This window comes from Erpetoichthys calabaricus, chromosome 1 (assembly GCF_900747795.2).
Source record: "Erpetoichthys calabaricus chromosome 1, fErpCal1.3, whole genome shotgun sequence".
In the NCBI taxonomy this organism is placed as follows: Eukaryota; Metazoa; Chordata; class Cladistia; order Polypteriformes; family Polypteridae; genus Erpetoichthys; species Erpetoichthys calabaricus.
Window position 1 is genome coordinate 243,874,712 of NC_041394.2, and position 20,722 is coordinate 243,895,433.

General features: G+C 38.4%; 1 protein-coding gene across 1 annotated transcript in view; it reads left to right on the forward strand.

Annotated features, from left to right (window-relative positions):
* Positions 1-17,931, forward strand: part of plxnc1 (plexin C1) — a 175,217-nt gene extending 157,286 nt beyond the window's left edge. Inside the window, exons 31-35 of the mRNA XM_051931202.1 lie at positions 3,246-3,409; positions 3,840-3,987; positions 5,560-5,700; positions 8,892-8,966; positions 14,980-17,931. Coding sequence (XP_051787162.1) covers positions 3,246-3,409; positions 3,840-3,987; positions 5,560-5,700; positions 8,892-8,966; positions 14,980-15,084 — 633 coding nt within the window. The 3' untranslated portion in view covers positions 15,085-17,931. The remainder of the gene's footprint in view (positions 1-3,245; positions 3,410-3,839; positions 3,988-5,559; positions 5,701-8,891; positions 8,967-14,979) is intronic.
* The last annotated feature ends 2,791 nt before the right edge of the window (positions 17,932-20,722 follow it).

Genomic DNA, 20,722 nt, shown 5'->3' on the forward strand with positions numbered 1-20,722 from the left:
TTGTCATTCTGGTGTGTGTTCACACCATGTGTTTCTACATCTATCTATCTATCTATCTATCTATCTATCTATCTATCTATCTATCTATCTATCTATCTATCTATCTGTCTGTCTGTCTGTCTGTCTGTCTGTCTGTCTGTCTGTCTGTCTGTCTGTCTGTCTGTCTGTCTGTCTGTCATCAGAGAGTGCACATTAAGACCCCTTGTTCATTTTTTTTTACGTTTTTTCCATCTAATTTGTTTAGTATTGCTCTTCAATTACTCTTTTGAGGAAACGTCCAGCAGCTAAAAGTTTAAATGTCAAGTCAAAAATCTAAAATATGACATGAACGTGTATTATTTGTGCTATGAATGCTATTCAGATTATCTCTACAGAAGCAAAGATAAGGGCTTGCACCAGTGGCTCTGCTTATCTTCTTGAGCTGGTAAGGAGCTGCATGGCTGCGAAGTGCGTGCTAATAAATCTGAAGCTCTCTGTGGCTGTGTGGTGGACTTTAAGTAATCAACTCATTAATTTTTTTCAACTTTTTTAACTGCGCAAGTGGTAAAACAATTTGCATCTCTTTATGAAATCAAGATAAATTAGAAAAGCAGTACTGCAGTGGCATGGCAGAGCACAAGCTCAGTTTACTAGTCACACGTTCAAATAAATTTCCAGTGTAGCTGTTTCGGAGAGTATTTACTCAGACTGATGGTGTGCAACTGTAGAGTCAGTTAGTCATTGTCCAACCCGCTATATCCTAACACAGGGTCAGGGGGGTCTGCTGGAGCCAATCCCAGCCAACATAGGGCACAAGGCAGGAACAAACCCCGGGCAGGGCACACACCGCAGGGCACACACACACACCAAGCACACCAGGGACAATTTAGGATCGCCTGTGCACCTAACCTGCATGTCTTTGGACCATGGGAGGAAACCGGAGCACCCAGAGGAAACCCACGCAGACACGGGGAGAACATGCAAACCCAGGTCTCCTTACTGCGAGGCAGCAGCACTACCACTGCGCCACCATGCTGCCCTAACTGTTGAGTTAATTCCATAAATAGATGTTCACATTCCATCAGAATATTAAAACATTAGGATACCCATAAACTGCTTGCTAGTGATGAGGGAACCCTGTGGAGTTTGCTTCACCACACATTAGGAGAAGTTGCAGAAAGCTTCAGGAATTCTTCAGAACGTGGCAAAATGCATTGTAGTCTAAGGGGAATGAGGAGCTGAACTAGTTTTGGAGACATTATAATGGTGCAATGGTCTTTTAAGTGCCCCTGAGGGCTAGAGAAGCAATCTGATTGATTATTGTGGCCAGAAATGTGTGTATCACTTGTATTCTGCTTTGTGTGTTGTATTTACCTCATTTTTTGACACCCAACCTCCCTGGAAGGGATTCCCTCTCTGAATTGCCTTTCCAAAGATTTCTTCCATTTTTTTTCCCTGCAAGGTTTTCTTGGGAGATTCATCTTGTTTTCTTAGAGAGTCAAGGCAGGGGGCTGTCAAAAAACGGAGCCTTTTACAGTCAATTGAGGCATTCCTTGTGTGATTTTGGGCAATACAGGAAATAAATTGTTGTTGTTGAAGAGAGCTGAGAGACAGCAGTGCTAACTACTGTGCCACCATGCCTCAACTAAGAAAAGACACAGAAAGAATGATAACACAAAAAAAGTACAGCAAACGGCCACAAACTAGCAATAAGAAAAAAATATATACAGTATATCACTATGCTCACAGAGTTCCAGTCTTCAGGCACTGATTGGCTGTGCCACACAGCATTTTTTGAAGCTGTTTTGGCCAGCATGTGAAATTAATCAGACACTGTGGTGGCATCCATGTGGCTGTCATGTCCTTTTTGCTCCCATTCTATCTGTGAAGATGCTTTACACTTTTTTCTTCCATGAAGAAGACAGAAATGCCTTGTAAACATTAGTAAATCTTCATTATTTTTATTATTTCATAGGGTCTCAGGGAGTGGGAGGGGGGGAGCTCTTTTAAAGCTTATTTTGGCTCGTCACTGACAATGTGAATATGCATGCAATTAGCCACATGGCACAGAAATCAGGCGTTACACTTGCCAGCAGTACTCATAATATTCTCATTATGGTCAGCTTATGTACAGCTTAAAATGACATTACTTCGGGTTATTTTTTTTTTTATTGAATGAATGTAAGATGTGATTCAAGATGGAGTGCAGACCTAACTTTACATATAATGTGGAGTATGCTTATAGTACAAATGTGTGAAAGTTCAGTGCATAGCTAATACAGCTTTGAGGTCTCACGGTGGCCTCGCATCATGGGACAAGAGAAAAACTAAAAGTGTCTCTAGGCAGGGCACATAGTAACTTTCCACAAAAATATTTAGAGAACAAGGTAACTGTCAAACACCGCATATCTGCTATGAAAAACACTTTGGTGAATTTTGCCAGTCAACTCTACTGATTGCATAATAAAGTATAGTCTACTAAGGTTATGTTGCACTTCTCTTCAACCCGACAGCTTCACACAAATATAATTAAGTGAAGATTTTTAAACTGTTAATGAAGGTGTATATAATGTTTTAAATAAACAAGGAGCTATTTCAAAAATTATAACAAACACTGATACTGTATATATGCATTAACCAGCCAATGACTATCCTGCACAGAAAAAGCAGTCTTTATTTTATAAGGTGAGCTTTAATTTGGTCAAAGATAAAGTTCAACTAAAAGATCCAAAACTAAGCAAAATAAACACTTTCAGGTAATGCTTTGTTAACAGCGACACTTAAATTCAAATTAGCCAGACTTGTTCTGAAGGGATCACACGCAGCCGCTACACAGACCTTCCCGCCAAAACAAATCATGAAAATGGCTGGAGAAAACTATGGATTAAGAAAAAAGACAAGCAGAGATTCAGAAAGCAATGAAACACTAAAATGAGTGGGCCAAAACAAGCACATTAAAAAGCTAACCGGATACGGAGAAACCTTGCAATTCAGAGCTTGACTTCCTCAGGGCTGCAGAGTCCTTGGTCCAAATACTAGGCATTGTACTGTTTGGTTAGAGTTTCTACTTTCCATCTTTGTTTTCGTGGTTTGTCCTTTCATTCCAAAGATACCTCAATGACCCTGAACGGAATTTAATGAGGTAGAAAATGGATGGATATAGTTTATTCATTTTGATTTAGATTCCAAAGAAGATGATAAATTGTTTTGTTGGTTTGGCATCTTTTTAATAATCATATTCAATGTCTACTGCACTTTCTTTTTAGGTTGCAGTCCACAGTTTTGTTGAAAACCTTTTTAGAACCATTTGGGGCACACCCAACAGCAAGGTTCCTATTGCCATCAAGTACTTTTTTGATTTTTTGGATCGTCAAGGTGAAAACAAAAAAATCACAGACCCTGATGTCTTACATATCTGGAAAACTAACAGGTATGGTGAGTTCCAAGAGAGCAGCAAAATTTTACAAAACAAGGCATACAATCTACAAAGCAGGGCACACTCATCCACACCACACCACACCATATTAGGGTGGTCCACTAATGGTCTGAAAATGTGAGAGAAACCAAACTGTTTTTAATATACATGGTGTCCTTAGTCCCATAGCTGACACCTTGTGGACTGACACAGATTTTTACTTTGGTATTTGTTTCTTGTGGAACGTGGAAAGTCACAAGATGCTTTCGAGGAAACTCAGACTCCTTCTTCTGACCTGAAGAAGGCGCCTGAGTTGCCTCCAAAGCTTGCATTTTGTAATCTTTTTAGTTAACCAATGAAAGGTGCCATTTTGCCTGACTTTATTAATACTATAAATAATAGTATATGGTTAAAATAAAGTGTGACCCATGTATTTCATCCCCAGCTTACCTCTGCGATTTTGGGTCAATATCCTGAAGAATCCCCAGTTTGTGTTTGACATGGAAAAGTCCGCCCACTTGGACGGGTGTCTGTCGGTTATTGCTCAGGCCTTCATGGACTGTTTTTCTCTAACGGACCAGCAGCTTGGTAAGGTAAGAGCATGTGGCTTTCCTTCATGTGATTCCTGTTCCTTTGGCATTCTTCATTTGTACTGGTTTAAGTTTACCACTTGCTTCCATAACATATACTTCTGTTCATTTTTTAATACATTTATTTTATAATTTGTGATTATATTTAATTGCAAAAACTTCTAGCACAATATTGTGAGACACTATGTGAATATCAAATGCCCTTTTAAGGTTACATAGTCAAGGTTTTCGCAGAGCAGAGAAACAAGGATTTGAAATTGACAATTTGAAATCGTCAAAGGTGTCTGTTTAATTTGGTGAAAGGCAGTTGTGTTTTGTCCCATGGGGCGCTCCAGCTTCCCAGACACCCAACACAAGCAGGCTCAGACACAAGTTAAAGAGTCTTATTATAGTGATCTCTTTAAAGTAAGTGTTTCCCACCACAGTCACAAGTACAACAAGCACAATGGGAACACAGCAACTCTTTTCTTCCTTCTCGGTGTCTTTCACTGCCTCCTCCACTCCTCCCTGCAAGCATTGTCCACCTTCCTACTGACTCTGGCTTGTCCATGTGAGGCAGGCAGATCCTTTTATCTCCCACCTGGGAGTACTTCCAGTGCTATGTAGACATTAACTGAAAACGCTTCCAGGTGAGACAGAAACCCCATGAAGTAGGGATCCCCAGTCCCTGCAGGGGGCGGCACTCACGGAACGCAACAGGGCTGAGTCAAAGAAGTCCATGTCCCATGCTGCCCTGTGTGAATTTGAGGCACTGCTACAAACCAGGGGGGCTGCCATCTAGCACTCCGTGAGAGATAATACCCTGTGCATGGTCTGTCCCCAAGTCCTTCCATCGCCCAAGGGCGTCCCTCTTGATAACTACACACATGAGGTGTGTTATGCCCAAAAGACTCCAGAAGAGACCAAATGTTGATCTGTGAAACTTCTTTCACTTCAAGACAACATAGGTGTGTCCTCTGCCAGAGATATCAGAGCTTGGAATTGGGAGGCATGAGGCAGTAAGTAGCTTTATGGCTAGGCTGTCATTGTAGTCAGGCTTTTGGAGGCAGACTGGAGAGAGAACTGTAATGTTACACACTTTGAATCATTAATATTGCCTTATAATAATGAACACAATGCCCAGGTGCTTTAAAAGTTCGAATACAGTGTGGTACATTCAGTGTAATATACAATGTATATTAACAACCATCTGGCAACAGTGATTCATGTTATGGCTCCAATGTGGTGATCAGGGTCGACATTTCAAAGTCAGTGCTGTAGGCATTCAGCTGCAATGTTCCATTTTTCTCTCGTCTGTTGAGATTTTATGCACCGTTTGATTGATTGATTTATTAATGTATTCACTTCCTAATCCCCTGCAACCCAGAATTAGGTTAAGCCTCTTTAAGAATGTTATTTATCTATAAAGAAATGTCTTCACAACTTTAAAGCCTGTCTGTGTCTGTGTTGATTATTGAGGGCTATAGTGCATTTGCTCTCTCCCACGCTCACTCACAAAGGCTGAAATGAGCTGTAACCAGAAAAGGGAAGCTCATTGCATTGTCACCTAATCTGGTTTGTTGCTTTCTATTTCAGCATGCACCCACCAACAAACTGCTGTATGCCAAAGACATCCCACAGTTCAAGGAAGAGGTGAAGGCATACTATAAGCAGATTAGAGAGTCACCTCCGCTTTCTGATGAAGACATCAAGAATTTTTTAATGGAGGAGTCAAAGGTATTATAATATATTGTGTTTATTTACACAGGCCATCAGTTCTTAATACACAGGTTCAATATCTTGAAAACATACCCATATCAGGCTTTTGACGTCTTGATGTGGAGGAGTCAGATCACAATCTGTGGCTGGACAAAATGCTACAGTGGATCTTCATTTTTAATTTTGTCACAATCAAGAGATGTGACAAAACTATACACTCTTTAAAAAAAGGGTAACTCTGTATACTCTATAAAAGTATTTGGAACAGCTACACGTGTGAGCACATTCTGTACTAATTAAACACAGAAAGACCACCCACCTGTGTGTTTTCATAACAGAGGCTGGGGCCCGGGGCATGTCACCATGGAGGGGTCAGTCACACAAACACTGGCCCATGGCTTAGCAGATCTATTGAAGCTTGGTTCTTATGACAATGCCAAGTGGGACGGTACAGCAACTCTTACCCCACAGCTTGTAAACTTAAAGAAGCACATTAGGTGGGTCACCTACAGTGATAGCCGTGCCACAGATATGACTGCTGTGATAGTGCTACCAATCGAAGCATTTAAAAATTGTTGTGTATAATTATACTAGCCAGTGTACTAGGGTGTTTCATTTTCTAAGGCAAAAAATAAAATGTAAAATTTTTGCAGGCTTTGCTTACGCCCCGAGTCTCAGTGATATAAAAGATATATATGCCAAATTTCAAGAAGATTGGATAATATTTAGAGGTTGCACACTTTGATCAGTTTTGTAAAAGTAGGCAAAAAATAAGATTTTTCAATGTTAATTACTTTTATTGGGAAAACTAGAAATTACAAACTTAAAATAATATTAAAACTAGACACTAAGATTAATAGGTAGGATGCAAAACATGTGTTATATTAATCAACTTTGAACGATGCAATCCCTTCTTTTGTTCGCTTGGTGACGACTTTTCTGTGATGCTTGACTACCCTCAACAAGAATTGTTTTTTTTGTTCGTCCCTGACCGATTCGTTAAACTTTTTTATCAGAGCAGTTCCTCTTTCTGCGGTATCATTGACCACCTTAAGAGCGTTCACATGGCTTCTTAGAGAATCACTGCAGTATTCTGTCACGTCATGGATCCCAAACAATTCAAAGAACGTCTTTGTTTTATTAGTAACGAAATGGCTCGGGTCTTTTCCTTCAAAAACTAGGTTTTTACCCTCTAATCGTTTCGTTTCCTTTTTCTTTGCAGGTTTGGTTTCTAAATTTTTAGTCATATTTTCCTTTTCGGCCTGAGTAATACGTTCATCCTAAAAAGCCAATCCTACGTTTGTTTCTGACAGATACCAAAGGTGTCTCTTAGCAACTGTGAGAGCACTTTTTTTGACGTCTGCATCTGGGTAAGTGCTCAGAAGCTGTAGCATATCCAAATCATTCTTTGAAGCCCATCGACTTACAATTGCCTCGTGCCAAAAACGAACATATATGAGGCTGACAAAATGTGCAACCCGTTTCATTCCTTTCAATTCTCGTTGAGGAATATTCAACTGTTTAGTGAAGAGGACAATTTTAAGTGCATATATTGCCTTTGCCATCCACCTTGTTTGATGCAGAGCCCCTGGGATCCTGAAACTGAAGTCGTTTTTAGACCAACCTCCTAGGTACAGGAGTGAGAGTTGTAATAAAAGTGATCAATGTGTGCAACCCCTAAATATTATCCAATCTTCTTGAAATTTGGCATATATATCTTTTACATCACTGAGACTCAGGGCGTAAGCAAAGTCATTGAAAATCACATCTTTGGAAAAATGAAACACCCTACAGTGTACTTGACACTTCCCAGAGGGAAATAAAGTGCAGGTCCGGTCACTAATTAAAATTCCCCAGGAGGAAAATTTTGGAATGAAACATAGCTAACGGTCTCCCCCCCCCCCATATAAATGGGCAATCTTTGGAAAATTTGCCCTAGAGGTTCAATGGTGTGAGTTTGCCCATCTAAAAAGCACACATTCAGCTTTAGATACTTGATAACAATGGACACCACTGTGGTTAGCGTTGCAGCCTCACAGCGCCACCGCCTTAGGTTCAAATCCCAGCCTGTTGAGCTCTGCTCCAGTTGGTTCAAAACTCTGCTGCAGGAGTCCTTACACAGATCTGCAAAAGCGAGCACATAACACCCACGCTGCTCTGCTTTCACTGGCTCCCTGTGTCTCATAGAATTGAATATTAAATTCTATTATTAACCTAGAAAGCTTTAAATGGCCTCGCACCAGACTACATCAGTGACCTTCTCCATCATTATGCTCCCCTTTGCCCAATAAGGTCCACTGATTCTAACAATCTTGTGCCCCACACTAAGCTGCTCTCAATGGGGACAGGGCCTTCAGATGTGCTGACTACGGAGTGACATCCTTAAATGAATGAGATCAGCCAACTCAATTCATTCTTTTAAAAAACATCAACGTCATTTGTTAAAGAAGGCCTGACGTTTTGACCCTTCTCTGTCCGAGTGCTTGGGATGGTTTGCGTTGGTATCACAAATTATTTGTTCATTGTTCCCTTGTAGTATTTGTACTTTTGTATTTTATTCTGCTTTATTGTCTCTTGTTTTATTTCAGTGCTGTGTAGATGGTGTATTTATCTTTAGTTAGTGTTTTATAATTATTTTATTATTTGTGTCCAATGTTGTATGTGTACTGTTGTTCTTTCTGATGTTCTGTGAAGCACTTTAAGCATTGGAAAGGCGAATAAAATGTTTTATTATTATAAGAACATAAAAAATTGACAAACGAGACCATTGAGTCTAGGAAGCTTGTTTGTTTAGCTAAACTGTCCCAGTCTCATCCTGTGTGGAGTTTGCATGTAACCCCCGTGTTTGTGTGCATGTTCTTCCAGTTTCATACTAAATGGACGTTTATTAGGTTGCTTGACAACTCTAAATTGACTCCACATGGTCCATGGTTAGTTCCGAAAAATGATGGATGGATTGATAATTACAAAAATATACTTTGGCAAGCAACTTCTGTTTGACTGAAAACTTTATGTTTTTGTGAGCCCATGTCTGTCAGATGAATGCTTGTGAAGAGTATTTTTAATTTTATAGCATTCATTTGCATGACATACAATATACAAATTCTGTTAATTATAATCTTAGATGGCCTTCTTTTTAAATTTCCAGCCTAGTAAGTGTGCAAAGCACAAAACAAAAAATCCTAATGTTACTTCTGAATATTTTTCAGAAACATGAGAATGAATTTAATGTACCGGCTGCTCTGGGAGAAATTTACAAGTATATTTCAACTCATTTTACTGAGGTGAGTGATGCTTTTTTTATATCACATTTATGACGAATACAAAAACACGTATAAAAAATTCACACTGATTTGCCTCAGCTCTAAATGTTGACCATTTACTGTTAAATATGATGAACTAAAGGAATGATGCCAATAAGCAGAGCTTACGTAGAATTGTAACCACACAGTTTATTTCACTCACTTCTGTGCACTGACATTCTTCCCATTTTCAGTTCCAGTTTCTCTTCTATAAAGAGACTTCTTGCACATGAAGGGATATTCAAGGATTATCTAACAAACGGCCAATAGAAACTATCAGAGTTGTCCATTTCAGAAACCGCAGTAAAGCAACTGAATAGCATGGTGGGTCAGTGCACAACAATTCTTCCTTACCCTCCCAAGAGACTGGGGGACAACGTTTCTGCAGTTGCCACTTACTGTTTGTAACAACATGGGCTCTCTCCGGGTATTCTGGGCTTCTCTCATATTTAAGATGTGCATTCTAGGTTGTGGGAAGATTCTAAATTGGCCTGGTGTTGATGAGTGTGCCCTGCAGTGGACTCGTGCCAGCCAATGGCTCCTGGCTTGCATCCAGTGGAGTTCAGCTTCAAGAACAGAAAAATGCAAGTTCAGGAATAAATAAATGCCTGAAACAAGTGAACCATCAAGTGTCAGAAAGCTCATGCTGAGCTGAGGTGTCACATCATGCTTTGCTGCTCTCGTGTACAAGTGCTTTTGTATCGATGTTTGCAAAACGATCTTGGTGTCCAGCTATATTTTTAACCAAAAGGTGCCCAGTCTTTAATGGAGGAATACTTCTGACAAATAAACATGTACATAAATGTATTGTGAAATGTGATATTAAATACAAACAATAATATGCGAGTATAAATAAGTATGTATAAAAATAAGCAGCCAATCATATATTTTTTTTGTTATTATTTATTGTCACAGCTCACTATGCATTTGTGTATTTCTTTATTTAATTTTGTTCTAAGCATGTCTCCACAGTTTTAGTCTATGGTACAGTTAAAATATAAACCACATGCAATGTACACATTAACCACTAAGAAGTGACTTTAGGGTATTTGTTTTAAAATTAGTCATAAATAGCGTAGACCAGGCTTCTTCTGCTTTTAAAAACTGCGTGCAAGATTGTTATATTTTTGTTCCTGTTTCCTGTAAAAATATCAACACCATAAAACTGATATCTCATCAGATGGAGGGCAGTGGCCTGGTTGCTTCCTTTTTGAGAAGATGGTGAATATTTTGTCTAATTTTTTTTTATATACTGTATGTGGTGCAGTTGTTAATCAGAAAGGATGCAAAAAACGTGACTGATGCAGATGAAAATGTCTAGAGACCTGTTAACTCTGCTCTTTTTGATGCCTAATGTATGCATGTGTATATTATTTACCTTTTCATGGTTGGACTTAGTTAACATTAACAGGACATGGCTGCAGCTTATTTTATGAGTAATTTGAAGGGGGCAGCTTGCTAATGCAGAACCACAAAACGTCCGTTTTTTTTCTCATGGAGAGTTCACCTTCAGTGTGATCTTTGTGTGGTGATGCATTTTATACACCAGGTTGTAGTTCAATTTCTTCAAAGGTGGCTGAAAAATGGCCATAAACACAATGTTATTTGGTAAATGCCCTTGTAGTTATTGTACAGGTTCTGGGGGAAGCCAGGGAAAGCTTATTGATGTGATTTGTCAGGCCAATTAACTCATTTGAGAAGACCCACTGGTTAGAACCAGAACATCTGCAGCCCAGCTGTTGCTCTCCAACATTATTGAGGCCTTAGGATGTTCAAAAGAGTTTGGGCACATTGGATTCCACAAAGCCTACCCATCAGTCACAAGCCTGTGTGAAAGGAGGCATATTTTTATGCGCTCTTCTGAGGGCCTGAAGTTAGAAAACTTTAGCAATTGTCACTGGGAATGAAATACGAATCCATCACTTTGCACCTGGGACAACAAGACAGTCAATGGGATGGCACCATCCAATGTCCAGTATTGTATTATTGTCACTGCTAGTCTGAGGGGGTAAGAATTTCATTGTTCATGACAGTATAGTTGAACTTTTCAGAAGAAGTATTTTTAGGAACCGTTTCATTAGTGGAAGCCATTGCTGCTGTTTTGAGGACACAGAAAGAATGATTTTGGTAGACATCTCATGTTATTAAACCGTTAGCTCATATTTATACGTCCAAACATTTAAAAATTTGTAGAAATCTTAAGAATAGTATAGGTCCACAAAAATGTTACTGAAATGCTTTTTTCAGTATGGAAATACAAACACTAACACACACACACACACAGACGTGTGATTACACAGGACACAGTCGCAAAATCCAGATGAATTATTTTTCCCATCCACCCTACAGCCCTGATGTTTCTACTTTACCACTTCTTTGGAGCCCACAAAGATACCATCCATGGGCTAAAGGTTTAGGAGAGATGAGGAGGAAACTGAGGAAGTGACAAAGCGGCCTTGAGACAGACTGGCACAAGAAGGGGATACACACTTTTGTTTTTCACTTGTGTAAGGCTTTTAAAGTTGATGGTGATCAGGCAGAAAAATAAGAAGGATAGCAAATACATCTACGTACATACGTACATATGTACTTGTCCAAGCATCTCTGCAGTTACTACACTAGTAATCTATCAAAAGTATACACAATTAGCTCCATTTATTCAATTTCTTTCATGCCTTTATTTAGTTATCTTTGTAATATCCAATTATTATTTTTTAGGACTTAGTTATTTGTGTATAATGTGATATAAAACCTAAAATACTTTTAGCTTTCTTGATCAGTTGTAAACACTGTCTAGATGTAGGAAGTGATGAGTCCACTGCAATTCTTAGTCCTTCACATAAGGTGTACTTTCAAGTTTCAGGCCTCCATTTCTACTTCTTACATATAATATTTTTCATTTACTTACACTAAAGTTCACATCTGCCCAGAGCTGTATGCTGCTCAGATCTCTCTGTAACAATTTAGCTGATCAGACTGATCACCTACTTAGTTACTTGGTTGGTTGCGTTGAGAAATCAAAGACCAGAAGAAGTGTGCAAACTCTACAAAGACTAGAGCTAAGAGCTCAGAGACATTTGTACTTCCCATCATGCTACCACAGAGATGTTCTTAAGAGTCTAAAACATATTCCTGCTTTTTAACTCTATTCCAAATTATTAAAGTATACCTGACTTCACACAGTTATAAGTATATGACCAAAAAGTACTGGAAACCTGATGCTATTTTGCATATGTCATAAGAATAGAGATTAACGCTCTATGCTGGGTCGAATGCCCTGTTCCATTAAAACCTTTATCATGTTCTTAACCTGTCCAATGAGCTTTCTCTTTCTAATGCTGGATAAAGCAAAACTGAACATGAGTCCTATTTCTGATTATTTTAAAATCAGAGCATTCAAGTATAATGTAAAATAGAGCAACTAGTGTTAAGAATCTTTACTTTTTTTAAATAAAAATGGTGTGTTGGACCATACGTGGGCCAGTTGAGGTGACAAGAATTTATGATGAGCATCAGTTGTTCAAATCCTTTCAATTAAAGCTCATCGGTACCTTCGCTATTTGTTTATGTTGTGCAGTTCTCAGCTATTTTTGTAAATTTTGCTGTATATTCTGTAGTACTAGGGTGTTGTACCGTGTTAGCCATTGTGAATGTAGAGAAAAGCCAAGCAAAATGACACCTTTTATTGGCTAACTAAAAAGATTACAATATGCAAGCTTTCGAGGCAACTCAGGCCCCTTCTTCAGGCAAGATGTAATCAATTGTCTATTCTAAAAAAGTGGTGGTTTTGCTGCTTTGGGTTAAAAATTCAGTCTTGTCTGTTGTTTCCACGCCATCAACATTAGTAGTGTAAAATTTTCTAATAATATATTGAGTATTCTGGTCTCGTTCACAGATTTCTTTGGTTCACTATGAGAGTAGTATAAACAGAAAAACACAAAAAGTTGATTTGATTCAAATCTAGTTTTGTAAAACTTGACTTGCTTGTATGGAATGTTTTTTGATTTAAAAAAAAAATTCAATAAAATGTTAAAAACAAAACAGAAAAAAGAAAAACACAAAAAAGGGTTTCAACTTGATTTTTTTTAATGCACTAGGGGGCTTCGCTTGCCAATCCCCGTGCCTGCGCTACACACTAACCTCTTTGCGATTCTGTTGCTCGCGTATGGTTGTACAATTTAAACAGATTTTTATTTTCATGGGAATTGTTACATATGCATAATAGGACTATTTTACATTACATTGAGTAATTAACCATATTAAAAAAGAGTAAAACGTAATCATTTCAAAGTAAATTATGTTTCATGTTGCGTTCATTGAGTAGTACGATTTTGTTCTGTTTAGCTTTGAAATTAACACGCAAATACTTTTTAAACTTACACTTTTACTGTAAAACTTCAGTAAAAACTTCTTTCTACAGTAATTCATGTGGTGTTAACAGTTACAGATATTCTTCAGGATATTGTAAATCAATGTTTTCATCTTCCACACAATCACCACCAACTGTTTCAGCTTAGTCTACTGATACGTATTTAACCAATTTTCAATGTAACCGATCGACAATCTTCGCATTAATTCGTTTGACTTCATTGTTTCTTGGTGCTAGGATTGCCCATGTACTCAATTTTTCTGTTGATAACCCTTTGTGATGAAATTCTTCAATAAGATTTGGACATAATGCATCTTCTTTAATTTGGAACTTAAAGTAAGGAAAACATTAAAAGTTATAAGAGCTGAGAGTGCAGGAACTGTGTCTATCAAAAGCATTTACACGAATGAGAGGTGAGAGTACCGTGTGCGTGGTTGAGAGGAGGGCGTGACTTGAAAAAATCTCATGGCCAAAGTCTCGTCTCACGGGACTTGAAAAAAATCTTCCAAAAAGTCTCGTCTCATCGCAGGATTTTTTTATATAATAGAGAGATTTACCTCATTGGTCAAGACGAAAGAGACTAAAAGCATAATGGGACCTCTGAAAGGAAATGTTTCTCCATTTTATATTATTTATACTTTTCATTTTCTACTTTTATGTTGCTCTCTTGTGCACTGTTTTACGACAGAGCTGACTCAACTTGCTAGCTGTGTTTCAACAGCTTCTGACCCCAGTTCACTACCTCTGAAAAACTTTTAACATGAACAAGCACACATTGATATACAGTATATTGCCGAACATCTTAACTCTGTGATGCTAGATTGCTAATGTCTGTAAACAACAAGGCAGTTTCAGTGAGATGATACCCAAACTTCATTTTAATCTAAACGTGTGTTTATTTACATAGAAACTAGGCATACACTCAGATAAAGCAATGGGTGAAAACATGCAGTCTGAATGATCACTAAATTCTTTGTCGGGTGGTCAGTTTTCTTTTAGTTGCTACAGTCTTCATCTTTTTAGGCCAGGTATGTTTGTTGTGTATTCTCCTCTTGTAATGTCTCTCTCTATGCCAGTTGTGATGTCTCTAAGCAATGCTTTTCAAATTCGTTCCTTTATAGAGTCCCCTGGTGGCTGATCATGCAAGATTTATTTGCATCAGCCTAAACCAGACAACTGGTAAATTAAAATAGTCTTGTTATTTCTCAGTGGAGCAAAATATGATAACACGTTAACAGCAAGGTCCCAAACACCTATTTCACATTATTTTACAAGCTTATACACACTGGTTAGAAACTAAAATATATAATATAATATAGTAGTAGTAACACTTTTTGTATTTGCTTTTATTATTGATAATACCTCCCAGTATCCGCTCTCGAAAAACATCCTATGAGTGATTGTTAATATACACACTATCAAAATAATGTCAGCCTTCCCAGTTTATTTACCTGAAAGCTCCACCTTATCTAAATACTCATATGACAATCCTAATAGCTACACAAAATATTGCCAGTCTTATTTAACAAACTATAAACAGCAGTTTGTTTTTCACCCCAATATAGCCCTGTTGTGTGGTAAAGTCTATTGCAGGTCTAACTCATCTTGTTTGTTGTGCTTCAACAGCTTCTGGCAAGTATGGAAGAAGAGGAAGCGCTGCAGAATATAAAAGGACAACTGCTTCATGTCAGAGATTTGTTTGAAGAAAGGAAGATGATCAGATGGCAATAACTGCGTATTCATAGAAAGAGTAAGCCAGAGAGTATTGTTTGACAGCGTGATGCTCTTAGAAGTAAAGCTGTGCTTCACTGTGTTGCTCCACCATTCGAAAAAACGTCACATGGTGAATTACACAGTTATGGGGCAAGTATGACATGATTTAGTTGACATGTTCAGCAGGGGTAGTGAAACCCCACCATCCAGCATGCACTTGTTACAACTGAACAAATGAGGACTCGAGTCAACTTTGCAAGGATGTGGTCTCTGAGAATGGCATCTTAGAAACCCGACCTTTACCTGTGAATGGTGAGAGAAGGAAGGGGGAGGCTTACACTTGGATTTATTTATTGGTTTTTCTCGTTTTCCTTTTTAAAACTCATCTCTAAAAGCTCCAGTGTTTCATGAATGCATTAAAAGTGCTTCCTAATCTTTTCTAACACAAGGTATTTCAAGTGGGAAATATTAGAAAACAAATGAAGCTTAGTTAGTGTGTCTTGGAAATAAAAGCATTATAAAAGACATTATAATCATATTATACACAAATTAAAATAATAATTGTGGAAATGGGACAGCACAAAATAAATTCATATATATTATGCAGAATAATACAAACCACCCTGCTTATGGAAGGCCAGAACTCCTGTCAAGAACTGCCGAGACATCTCTGACCGTGTGTGGTATCTAAACATAGTTGTGCAGGATTACAGGGTTAGCAACCTTCCTCCTTAAGCTCATGTGCTTTCTGAGAGTGTGTTTCTGTTTATTTATTTTGTAAGGAGCTCAACTCCTAAAGAAGCGTAACTTAACATAGGATATTAATTTAAAACACTTGGCAACTGAACTCATACTGTCTTGCAGCTTAAAACTTTATACATTTTTTTTAAGCAGGTACTAGGGCACTTGTTTAAAATGTATAATTTACATGTAATAAATTCCAGTATAATCTAATAAAAAAAATTATTACAGTTCTTATCAGGAGAAAGGCAATGAATGATTAAGCTAACCTATGGATTTCAATAAGTGGTTCAGACTTTTTAGGATTCAGGAAATTAAAAAGTGTACACTCAAACAGGAAACCTCACCTTGTATAAAAACAAAAATCATTTGCACCAAACTTTTCTCTGGGATGTTATCTGCAGTAATAAAAAAAAAAACAAACAAACACAGGAAACAAGTATAAAATTTTAAACTTTTTTTTTTTTTTTGAATGAGTATTTAGATTGTGAAGATGAAACCTCACAGACAATGTAGTGCTCAGTAAATGATATTTTAAATGAGATGTAACAAGTATTGGTCAGTTTTCTGAAATGGTTTGTGCAGTGCACAGTCACGGGGAGCCGGAGCTTACACCAGTAGCACCAACCAAGGCCGGCCAGCAGTGCGCTGTGTGGCAGAACGGCAACACCACTCAGCCTCCCAGGATGTCTTCAGAGTAAGACAGCAAACATTTGACAGTCAACACATTTACTAAACCTGCATTTAGGGAGCGTGTTGAGATGGCAGTCCATTACATTAAATATGCTATTACTATTGTCAACTTCTATTTCATATGAAGTATTTAAAAACTGGAATATATATATAACACTGTACATTATTTTAAATTGACAATCTGCAGTAATGTAAAACCTTTATTTAAAATGCAAGTCAATGGAAAAACTGAGCAAGCCCCGTCTGCGTAAGGCAACTGCCTCACAGTAATTGCACCACAGCGCCATCTTCATGCAGTTTGCAATTTTCACCAAATGTTACCTTTTGTTTTGTTTATTTTGTTCCTGGGGAATTCACTTTCTTTTCATGATTCAAAAGAGAATTTCAAGGTTTATTAAAAAGGACTGGCACTGGACTGTAGCATGACCCCTCACGCTATATCAAACATAGTAAGTTTAGAAAATGTTACGTTTTGTACAAAAGGTATCAAAAAAATTTTTAAACCAGCAACTCATTATGTATAACACTATGTAATAATTTCCAAGAGTGTTTTTTGTCTTTTTCTAACCTGCATTTTCTTGACATCTTGTCCAAACTAAATAAAATGTTCACACACAAGTTGTTTCAATTGTATTTTTTTTACGCTGTATGTGATAATGAACATAACAGAACTGGCCATTTTGTGCAACATAACCCATCAGGTCCAATTCCTAACTGCTGACCACCATTGTCTCTATCACTGTTCCCTCACAGTAAAACATTCTATCTTCAGAGACCGAGACTTCATATCCCTTTCCTTTTTTTCTAATATTGTCTTAAAGCATAATTTTCCCAGAGTGTGCTTATAACTAATGTGTTTTGGCTTTATGGACTTCAACATTTATTGCATTTGTTTTATGCTTGAATTTTATTTTGATTGCTCCCTTATCCTTAGGCTGGTTAGTTTGAGAAAACATTCATTGACACAGAGTTCTGAAAAAACACCATGCATCATTAAAACACGTCATGTCACATTGCAGTTTGAAAGACAGTAAAAGGTAAATTCCATTTATCTTCAGGCCTCTTTGTGATCTATCATTTGTTCAGACTGTTCTATTACACCCACCCCCAGCATGATCTTCATAAAACAACACCCTGTAAATCTCAATTTACGTAAACTGAAACAATTCACCTCTGCTTTCCTCACACCACAGTTTTGGAACTGAAAAGAGGACACTTGACGAGAGGAAGGAGCATCTTCAATTCAAAAAGTCAGCTTCATGAGAATTGTGTTTCCCGTTTATTCTTCCAGAACATTTCAGCCAAAAATGTATGGGTTTTGCATGTTGTGAGCAAACAGCTGGATAATGGATGTGGATTACGCAACACACGGTTTTCTTTGTTCTCCATGTAAACACAAGATTAAAAATCTCTCCAGTCATCGCAACAAAACATATGGCGTAACATAAAAACTGTGTGTGTGAAGTATTGTTTAAAACTGCTTTTATTTCCTATTTGGTCAGTAAATGTTCCACTATTGCTCCTAATGCATACTGTACAGCTTATTTTCTAGGTACATCTATAAGAATTGCGGTAACAATACTGTAGGCTGTCTTTTAACCAACCTAGTTTTCCAGTACCTGCAGAAGTAAATAACTAGATAACAATTTTACCTAATTACTCATTTTAAAAGAGCAGTAGCCATGGCACAGCTCTTTCCAAGACTAGACTTTTGACATTTAACAGTTCATTAAAAAGATCCTTGAACCACTGCCTTTTTCCCCCCACATGTTTACACCCATTTGCACACAACATCTTACATGTGTGCCACCTGTATTCTGAGTAGACTGTTATAAAGTATCTTATTCAGATTTCTGAAAGTCAAGATATACATTTTTATATTTTTCATTGCTTCCCCAAATAACACATAACCTTCCTCCGGTAAATCTATGCCAAGTGTCCACTAACACATCTGCAGTGGAATGCTGTTTATCCGTCTTTTAAGTAACTCTGGCCAGAAAATCACTAACCTGCTCACTTTAGACCTATGATATGTTATCTTAGGATTAGCATGCCTGTAACGCTGCTAAGAAATAATAAGACAAGAAGGGAGTTCTAATGAAATGTGTGACTTGTGTTGGTCACATATAAACTTACCTTAAAGGAATACAGATGTGAGGAATAACTGGAGTACACAGAGGAAACCAAAAGAGATAAAGGGGGAAATTGAAGCCCTCACACATCAAGAAGCTTTTTCTTCTTTTTACTACAGCAAGTTTTAAGGAGGGCAGCACGGTTTGCTTCCCGGGTCCTCCCTGCGTGGAGTTTGCATGTTCTCCCCGTGTCTGCGTGGGTTTCCTCCCACAGTCCAAAGACATACAGGTTAGGTGGATTGCCAATTCTAAATTGGCCCTAGTGTGTGCTTGGTGTGTGTGTGTGTCCTGCGGTGGGTTGGCACCCTGCCCGGGATTGGTTCCTGCCCTGTGTTGGCTGGGATTGGCTCCAGCAGACCCCCGTGACCCTGTGTTCGGATTCAGCGGGTTGGAAAATGGATGGAAGTTTTAAGGACATTGCCACCTAGTGGCTCAGAGCACGTGAGGAACGAGAACAGACTGAAGCCAGACTAGCAGACAAAAGGACCAACCAGAGTTTAAAATCACTTACCTGGGCAGTGCACAGTGCTTTGGCTTGTGCTCTCTCACACACACACACACACACACACACACACAAACGCATACAGCACATATATAATGATGTCTTGTGTTTATTCAGCTTTAAAACTACAGTCCCCATCTACGTTATATTTAACACAAATTTCCAAAAACTCACCATCTTAGTTTCCAAGGCACCAAAATTGAATTCAAAATACCAAATTAAAAATAAAAGCTTTCCTCAATTACATCCAGTGGATTCAGAAAGCGTCCAGACCTCTCCACGTTTTTCACATTTTATTATGATGCAGCCTTGTGTTAAAATTGCTTATATTAATTTTTCCCCACATCAAGCAACACACAATACAACAGAATGGCAAAGCAAAACCAGGACTGCAGACATTTTTGCAAAAGTATTATAAATCCAAAACTGAAATATCATATTGCCAGAAGTATCCGAGGTCTTTGCTACACACTTAAAATCTGGCTCAGATGCATCCCGTTCTATCGATTACCACTGAGATGTTTCGACACCTTGTTTGCAGTCCACCTGTGCTCAATTCAATTGAGAAATGCTCAGGAATTGCACACACCTGTCTACAGAAGGTCCACAGCTGACAATGTGCATCAGAGCAACAACCATGCCAAGAATTCAAAAGGAACTGCCTGCAGAGCTCAGAAGGAGGATTGTATTGAGGCACAGATGTGAAAAAGGCTATAAAACAGCACAGAAGGTTCCTAAGAGCACAGCTGCCTTCTTAATCCTTCCATGGATAAAGTTTGGAACAACCACAATTCTTTCTAGTGCTGGCCACCTTGCAACGTGACCAAGAACCTGATGGTCTCTCTGGCTAAGCTCTAGAGAATCTGTGTGGAGACAGGAGAAATGTCCAAGAAGACAAGTACCACTGCAACACTTCACTAATCAGGGCTACATGACAGAGTGGCCAGATAGAAGCCTCTCCCAAAGTACAACACACATGGAAACCATTTTTGAGTCTGCAAAAGGGCATCTGAAGGACTCCTCAACTATAACACTCTTGTCTGATGAAACCAAGAACTCACCAACTTAGTTTTCCAGATACCGAAATTGTCTGGGAGGAAAACAGGCACCATCTGTGCCATACCAATCCAATAGTAAAGCAGGGAGGGTGGTGGCAGCAGCATGCAGAGGTATAAATTAATGAAAACCTGCTCCACAGTGCTCTGGTCCTCCGACTGTGCCGAAGAGTCACCTCTCACCAGGACAATGACCCTAAGCACTGTGCAAAAACACCACTGGAGTTGCCCAGACTTAACAGTGCATCCGGAAAGTATTCACAGCGCATCACTTTTTCCATATTTTGTTATGTTACAGCCTTATTCTAAAATGGATTAAATTCATTTTTTTCCTCAGAATTCTACACAAAACACCCCATAATGACAACGTGAAAAAGGTTTACTTGAGGTTTTTGCAAATTTATTAAAAATAAAAAAACTGAGAAATCACATGTACATAAGTATTCACAGCCTTTGCTCAATACTTTGTCGATGCACCTTTGGTAGCAATTACAGCCTCAAGTCTTTTTGAATATGATGCCACAAGCTTGGCA